General features: G+C 39.8%; 1 protein-coding gene and 1 long non-coding RNA gene across 2 annotated transcripts in view; both read right to left on the bottom strand.

The window, feature by feature from the left end:
- Positions 1-922: 922 nt before the first annotated feature.
- Positions 923-2,410, bottom strand: LOC103354025 (uncharacterized). The gene is made up of 2 exons (XR_520028.1): positions 2,250-2,410; positions 923-1,918 (listed from the first exon to the last, which is right to left on the bottom strand). It is a non-coding gene; the product is annotated as an uncharacterized LOC103354025 (long non-coding RNA).
- Positions 2,411-3,230: 820 nt separating this feature from the next.
- Positions 3,231-8,132, bottom strand: part of LOC103354016 (serine hydrolase-like protein) — a 9,207-nt gene continuing 4,305 nt past the window's right edge. Inside the window, exons 8-12 of the mRNA XM_008277239.1 lie at positions 7,761-7,840; positions 7,632-7,666; positions 7,447-7,523; positions 7,211-7,295; positions 3,231-3,739 (exon numbers count right to left, since the gene is read on the bottom strand). Coding sequence (XP_008275461.1) covers positions 3,626-3,739; positions 7,211-7,295; positions 7,447-7,523; positions 7,632-7,666; positions 7,761-7,840 — 391 coding nt within the window. The 3' untranslated portion in view covers positions 3,231-3,625. The remainder of the gene's footprint in view (positions 3,740-7,210; positions 7,296-7,446; positions 7,524-7,631; positions 7,667-7,760; positions 7,841-8,132) is intronic.

Below are 8,132 nucleotides of genomic sequence, written 5' to 3'. Positions count from 1 at the left end.
GCACCCTGAGGACATTTAAATGAATTCAAGTGGTAGAACTAGTGCCGTACTTGTTGGTGTGGTGGGATAAAAGGCCAGCGGCATCAGCTGATAATTTATCTAATAATGTTTTGGCAGTAAATGGTAATGTGCATTTTTCTCCTCTTGTTTAAGGAGGACCATCCTATAGACTTATTTAAATGCGGTGGGATCATTGCTGTATCTTTGGGCCTTGTTTTATTTATAGCCTGTTTATTTTTACTAAACGTATCACACTTATTGCTATTCGAGGCACTGCTGTTAGCTCCATATGCACTTTATATTTAACACTCTCAGCTTAATCTTGTGTTGTTGAATTTTTTTTTCTGGCACAAGAATTTCCTTTGGGATTATATAGTTTGATCTTATCTTATCTTATCTTATGGGGAGCGCATGAGTCTGCACTTGAATGATATGCAAAATCCATTTTTTCAATCAGGGATGAAGACGCATGCATGTAGATCACAACATCATTGTAGACAGAAATGAGCTTTGCACATGGTTCTAAGTGGCTCCTATATTTATATATTGATCTATTCCTTTCTGCTTTTAGTGAAATATGGTGCAATTTTTACATCTTTAGGCCTTTAACAGTTAGTTACATAAAATCATTCGAGGAAATGTGTCTTTGATGAAACTGCCGATGCCTCATCGAAAGGAGAGCTTTCCTTGTAAGATGTTTTGTAATGTATTCCATATGTTATTTCATTAAAAAAAAAAAACTTATGTGGAAGTACAGAGAAACTCCAGCTGTTGGATAAATGCAGTAAAGTATAGAAATGCACCAAATGTAGTTTTTTTTCCCCTACTATTACTGCAGATACTCTACATAAATCTTGATTTAAATTGGTATTATTTATCTCAGATATCCATTATAAGCATGCAAAGAGCAAATCCACAGAAGTAAGGATTGAACAGTTTTATTTTTGTATGAACAAAGGAAGCATATGATCAAAGAGGGTTACACACCCATAGTTTCCTCACCATGCTGTCAAGTAAAAATGATGAAAACAAAAAAATAGACACTGAGCATCACCAAATACTATTTTTTTCCCTCTAGTCTTGGTCCACCTAGTGTAATCTTGGCACCTGCAATAAATCAGTTTGCATTTATTCAGTACATATTATTTTAGTAAAGTCACTACTACACCATTTTGGCACAACATGCGTCTCAGCAGCTGCCATGCCGACATCAGAGGGAGGATTCAAAAACCCTCCCTGCTGGCAGCACTTATGTCATTTCCTCCACTAATTAAATGCACAATGTAAGTAAACTTCATGGCATATATGTAAAGTGATTGTCAAATTACAAAACGTATGTAAAAGTTGGCACAAGTATATAAGATGGTATAAGTGGATTTAACAAACACATTTCTAAAGGGCAACATGTCCTCCAATCACCTCACAATCTTTTTCTTCTGCAGCTTCTCCTCCTTTGTGCATTTGGCTTCATTTATTATTATTTTTTAAAAGGAATTCTTCTCCCTAATCCCTGCAGAGAGAATCTGCAGAAGTCAGAGAGAAGCTGGAAGAAAGCAGGACCAAGGTTTGTATTATCACATCGTCTCCTCTTCCATCTCTCATCCTCCTCATCTTCCTCTCTCGGTCGTTGAGGTGTTGGCTTCCATCCCACCGGTGTCCCGGCAGCACCCCTGTCCAGATGGCCTGCCGCCCTCCCCTCTTGATCATATCAGAGCATTGCTATCGTCATCTCTGCAGTTCACACTGGCCACCAGCGGGTGATGCCGGACTGTTTTGTTGCTCCACTTGTGGGCATCCTGCAGCCCGGGCTCCAAGAAGTACAGGCACGCTCCGAAGCCTGCCAGCACCAGAACCGACACCAGCAGGTAGAGGGGCACGAACCAGTCCAGGAACAACCACGACATGACGGCTGTCAGAGCTAAAATAAAAAGGGTGAATGGGATGGATTCAGGCGGAGGAGGAGGGTGGAAATGGATGGGAGGAAAAGACATGACGGCAGAGGAGATTTTGGAGAAGGGTGGATGAGGAGCGTTATTTAAGTCTTACAATTACGCACGACTAACTGCAGCGTGTCCATTATGTGCAGCCATTCCTTTGAAAACACTCCTCTTTTCTTACACCAAAAAGACGTTCAGCTTCAAGCATTCTGCAAAACTCTCACCACTTCTCCGAGGCTTCCCGAGGATTGGCACAGGTGCATTCTAAAAATAGCGCACAGGAGTAAATAAAAGGCGCACACCGTGTCTTACCTGTGGACGCGGCTCGATCAGTTGCTCTCTCAGATCGTGTCTGTGTGCGAGGGAAGCGTCAGAACACACCATGAGATTACGTCCAGCGCTGCCGCAGCTCCCACTGTTGCATCCGAGACGGCGAGAGGATCACAGGTGCTCTGAGAGAGGCACAGGAGACAGAAGCTGCATGCGGCTTCATCCTCCAGCTCCTGGCTCTGACGTGCAGAGGAGGGGCGGGGGTTGCCATGACAACACCCCTGCTGATGGCTGAGAGGATGGAGGGAGTGGGAGGGAAACTTATATAACTATAATCTCTCTCTTTTTTTGGGGGGGGGGGGACAAGCCCTTCAGATGTCTCTGGATGCTCGCCGCCTTTCTGCCGGCTGCGTAAAATCAATTCCACTCCATTTAACACCAAGGCCATCACACAGTTTATGTGACATTGAGAGAGAAGGAGGGCTTTTTTTTTTTTTTTTTTTTAAACTTTATTTTTATTTTGTTAGCTGCTCCCTTCATAACTGCTCTGACTGGCAGCAGCTGCAGTTGTTTTTTCTGGAGTGTGGCTCCCCTGAATTTTTTCTTTCCTTTTCAGTCTTGCTGTTTTTCCAAAGACAAAAAAAAAAAAAAAGAAAAAAAGCCAGAGCTGATGGCCTACATAATGAAAAGTTGTCAGAGGATGTCATCTTTTTTAATGACTGCCATTTTTAGCTCATTCTGCACAACCGAACCAGATTCATGAAAAGCAGCTGAGTTAAACAGATCAGCTTCAAACGAGGAGCTGCGATATCCGAGAACAGAAGTGATGACCTGCGACTTCCAGACTGCATTAGTTACAGAAAGAAAGAAAGAAAGAAAGAAAGCTTTTTTTTGTGTGTTCAATTTGGAGCACAATTCTGTCCTGAAAACTGCAGCTGATTGTTACAAAATACAACACTTTGCACTCTGAGAGAAGCAAAGCAATACAATCTATCAGTGGAATTAATTAATTATTGTATTTGCTGGTTTTGACTCATTATTTAGGGTGATTTAATGACATTATAAAAGACTTTAGTTCATTCTTGTCTGTGTGAGGCTTTCAGTGTCTGACATAAGAAAACATTTTTTTTTTTTTTTTTTTTTTACTGGAAGCAGCTGAACATTAAGAAACAGGCTTGCATGCATACAGAATTCAATGAGATATTACAACAGCTGAACACAATTTAACAACACAACAAAAATTCTAGTGATCTTGTGTTCAAACCAGGATGGACACAAATTTATCCAAAAGGATTTTATGGTCAAACCGTCCTGAGAGAGATGAGAACAGTGGGTTGCTACCTAAAGTGTGAAATTTCACAATGAGAGAGTGTTGCTGGTGTTGTGTGCGTTTCGGTTAGAAGTTGTGCGTCTTTCCGCTAGGCCGGCTGCGAGAGGACTTTTGTCTGCAGGAAGTCAGAAATTAGTGGAGCGACGACTTCGGGGTTATTTAGATGGACGTGATGATCTCCTGACACCGTCACCACAGTGTGCTGAGAGAAAGACACAGAGAGGAAATAGATGATGCACTGAAACAAACAGTATGCTCAGAATTTAGACATGCTAGCTAGAGTTTGGACTAAAAGGTTCAACAGTGTAATCAGACTACACCAGACGGGACAAGCATCTTATCCCAACATCCAGACCTCTGTTGCCATGTGAAACACTTTCTGTCCCCAAAGTCAAAACGAAACACAAAAAGCTTTCATACGCCAAATACGTGGAACAAACTCCCAGAAAAATGCAACTCAGCTGTAACCGTTAGTTCTTTTGAATGGAGACTGAAGACTTTTCTGTTTGCCTTCCAATGAGCGAATATGAGGCTTTTGAATATCTTAAACCGCACTGTAACTTTTATGTGACGTTTTATCTTCCTTTAAATTCTCAATTTAACTCTTTTAATTGTGTTGAAATGTCTGTTTTAATGTTGCTTTACACCTTGCCTTGATGCTTTTTATGCTTTATGTAAAGCACTTTGAATTGCCTTGTTGTTGAAATGTGCTACACAAACAAACTTGCCTTAGCAGAGAAGTGCTGAATGCAGAAATCTGCAGGTCCAGAAGAAACATCCAAAGAACCAACAAATGCATGCAGGAAAGAATTAAGCAGTTATCTATTGATTATTAACATTCTAAAAAGAACATTGGGTACATCTAAAATCAAGCCCTCAAGACACAAGGAGACTTCAAGTGCTACAAAACCAACATCTGAAGCCCCAAAATAGTTAGACTTTCTGATCAGAGTCAACCAAATTATTCCATTAACAAAAGACACTTATCTGGAACATTAGAGGGATCAAACCAATCCCGTAAACAAACTTTATGGCTATCTGGGTCTAAATCATGAATGTAAAAAGGCAGAATGGGTCTTTACTGTCAGAAATCCAAAGATGAGACAGATCTGGAACCAAGTACAGAATGATTTTACATTATTTGCAGTTTTGGTCTGTTTATATTTACATTCAACATGTAAGTTCATTTTAATTTTAATTTTTTGTTATTTTGCTAGATATTATCTGTAAAATAACTGATAGTGAAAGTCCAGCTTGGAAGTTTTTGGGGTTTTTCCCCTCCCGTTTTCTAGGAATCTGATTCATAGTGTAAATTCAGCATATTGTGTTGTTTACTTTGTTTATGTATCACAGTTACATCCAGTACAACAACACCGGTCAATCTGTTTATTGTTCCCGATGCACGTTTGTTTATTCTAACACAGATCTATAATCGCGGCTGCTACTGTTGGCTTTGCTTTAGTTGCTCAGCTCCATCTCTCTGCGGTGGTACTACTTCACAATAAAGTTGATCAAATTTAATTTCCTCCTACAATCATCTCTTTCATACACCATCCAGATTGCTTTCAACCACTGATTCTGAACAAATGTCTGTGTGCCTGGTGTTCCTTCAGTTTGCTCAGCTTTGGTGACGTCTCGGTCGCCATGATTCATTCTGTCATCTTCCACCCGCTGACTTCACTCCATCAACAGAGTCTAGACTTTAGATGAAGCTGTTGTGTTTGTTTAATGAAAATGCCTCAGCAACTCTTCCACTGCTGTTATTTTTAAAAACAAGATTACAGAGGTTGTGCTGCAGATGAAACCACAGATGTCTCAGTTTGAACATTGGGCTTTTCTACACTTTTAATCGTGTATTACTTTTAATTTTGTTTGTGTTTATCTATATGTATAGGAATCTATCTGCTTTCCTCAGTAAATGCTCTCTTATCATCGATACAGTCACAATGGGAAGCACTTAGCTGCTGCACATCCTCCATCCCTCTCCTCTGTGTTTTAGTAGGTCATTGTTGAAGTCACATGTACACTTATAATGAGGGCACTAAACATAAACTTAACTAATGCATGACTTGTGGCTGTTTAATGCATGAGGTAATGTGCAGGGTGCATCACAAATTCCTGCTGACAAATGATCGAGTCTGTATGACTTCATGTGATAAATTAATGCTTCCTAAATCAACGGTTAATTAATTTTAATTCATACAACAGTGATTTCATACATTAGCTGACATGCCAGATAATTAGGGCCTTTCCAGTTTTATGTTGCAAAAGAGCAGCTGCTCAGTGCCCTTTAAAGCACAATAGGAAGGATAATTGGAAATATGAAGGCTTGGGTTTTTACTTTTTTTGAAATACCATAAATATTGCTACATAACCTAATGATATTTATGTCACAATTATGTCACAGTTACAAGCACTGGGACATTTTATTTTATTATATTTGTTAAACATTAAGTCATTTTGATTGCACATTGCATCCAGGATGACTTTATTTAAGGGTCACAAGTCAGATAAACTAGAGTTACCTCCAACCAGTCAGGTTGCAGTTTACATCCATGTAAGTCCAGGCACTTTTGATAAAAGGTGAGTTTGTCAAGAAAAACAAACTCCTCGTATGTGTTGTGGCCATGACAGTAAACAATGATTCGTATAATGGATGTTGCTGCAAAGAAAATCTAAAATATGGATGCTTCAAACACATCTTCAGGAGATCTTTGCAATCAACACAGTTTTAAGGTGGAAACCCAAATTTAAGGTCACATCAGTATGTAACCAAATGTGAAACATGGTCGCAATATTTTTTTCTGTTCCTGAGTTACGGTGTCAAATAAACAGACAAGTGTTTTTGCAGAAAACATGATCTCACTGGGAAGTTAACCTTTGACCTTTGCATATAAAATCTTATCACACCATTATATTATCACATAATTGTGGCAGATGTTGTGTTGATAAGTGCCAGAATTATCATTTTATGGCTGAATAATTGTGCATGAGGTCACCGTGACCTTTTACCACTACATTCTACTCAGTTTACAGGACAGAAATTTCTCTCCAGGTGTTCCTGAGATATCAGGGTCACAAGATCAGGACAGATGGACATACAAACTGAAATCGGAATGCTTCGATCTAATGTTATCTCACACGTGAAGTAAACTTAATCATCATCTGTCCATTCTCCCCTGAACGGTCTTTGGTTTTTAGTTTAAACTTCAACGACAAACAATAAAAACTCAAGTTCTGCAAGATAGCTTGAAAATAAAATGTAATACATCATGTAACTACGTGTAGAAGTTTGCATTTGATGACCAGTTTAACAAAAAAGTTAAAGGCTAATAATTGTGTTGCATGACAGTTCACGTAGAAAGTAACTGTCGATGAAATTTCATTCACTCATGTTGTTTTCAGTGCTAAAATTACTGCATATTTTACTGTATATTCAGTGCATTTTACTACAAAGTGTTGTTAAAATGTTTTCTTCCCCTGAGACATTGATTTCATCCTATGGTGCTGCTTTTGCATTTTTCAGATCAGTACACACATGTGGACAAACGTGTGTTTCAAACACTAACACTGATTTTCGAGGGGTGTCAAGAATGAACAGATGGCAACTGTCACCCTGCTGGTGCTCTACAACGGCTCAGTAACTACAAAGGTTTATTTTTTTTAACCTCACATTTTTGTCCTGATAGCCTTGGAGAAGCTCCGAGATGAGTTTCTGTTCATTTGGATTTAATGTTCCATCAATGCCTTTGTCTGCTCTGGAAAAAAAAAACAGAAATTTCAGCTTTTAGTACGAGATGCCTTGTACTGTCCTGGATTAAGAAACACTGTCAGGCTTGCTTGGTAAAAAGTACCATTAGTGTTGCAGTGTTGCAAATATTAATTTCAGTATAGTGGTGAATATCTTACAGAACAAGAAGAACAGCAGCTTGAATGCTTGACTGCATCTCCCGACTCTGCTCCAGAGTAAGCCGCACTATGTTTTTCTGCATGAAACAGATCAAGCACACACGTGTTCCGACTGCTCAAACCTGTTGTTGGAGGAATGACTGACAGCGACGTGGCGAAGGTTTGGGAGGTTAAAAGGTACTTACGAAATTAACTCGCAGGTCTCTGGAGAACACAAATCCTGCCGAGGAGAAACACATTCAGCTGCCAGCAGATGAGAGAAAGCAAAGTGAGATTATTCCTCTCTGACGAGGGAAGAGAAGATAAAGACGTACCTCCTTCAACTTGAGTTAGACCTCGCTCTAAAAGCGTGCGCACAGACACCTCAGACAGAGTCGGATTCGCAGCCATAAGCCTGAAACAGAAATAAAACACTTGAGCCAAACCTGGGCATGCAGACAAGGATGATAAATCTGACAGTTTTTGGTTTTATGTACTTCTGTTTTCTCTGTGTAGTTTCTTGTACTATGACAGATTTTTCTCCAAAACAGAAAAATATAAAAGAATTAAACATCAATGCCGCAAAACTGGGCTGCAAGGTGGTGATGTGGTTAGCACCCCAGCAAGAAGGTCGCCGGTTCGCACACCCGGGATCTTTCTGCGTGGAGTTTGCATGTTCTCCCCGGGTTCTCCGGCTTCCTCCCACA

The sequence above is a fragment of the Stegastes partitus genome, unplaced genomic scaffold, assembly GCF_000690725.1.
Source record: "Stegastes partitus isolate 25-593 unplaced genomic scaffold, Stegastes_partitus-1.0.2 Scaffold3, whole genome shotgun sequence".
In the NCBI taxonomy this organism is placed as follows: Eukaryota; Metazoa; Chordata; class Actinopteri; family Pomacentridae; genus Stegastes; species Stegastes partitus.
The sequence above is the reverse complement of the archived record's forward strand: the minus strand, read 5'-3'. Positions and strand labels throughout refer to the sequence as shown.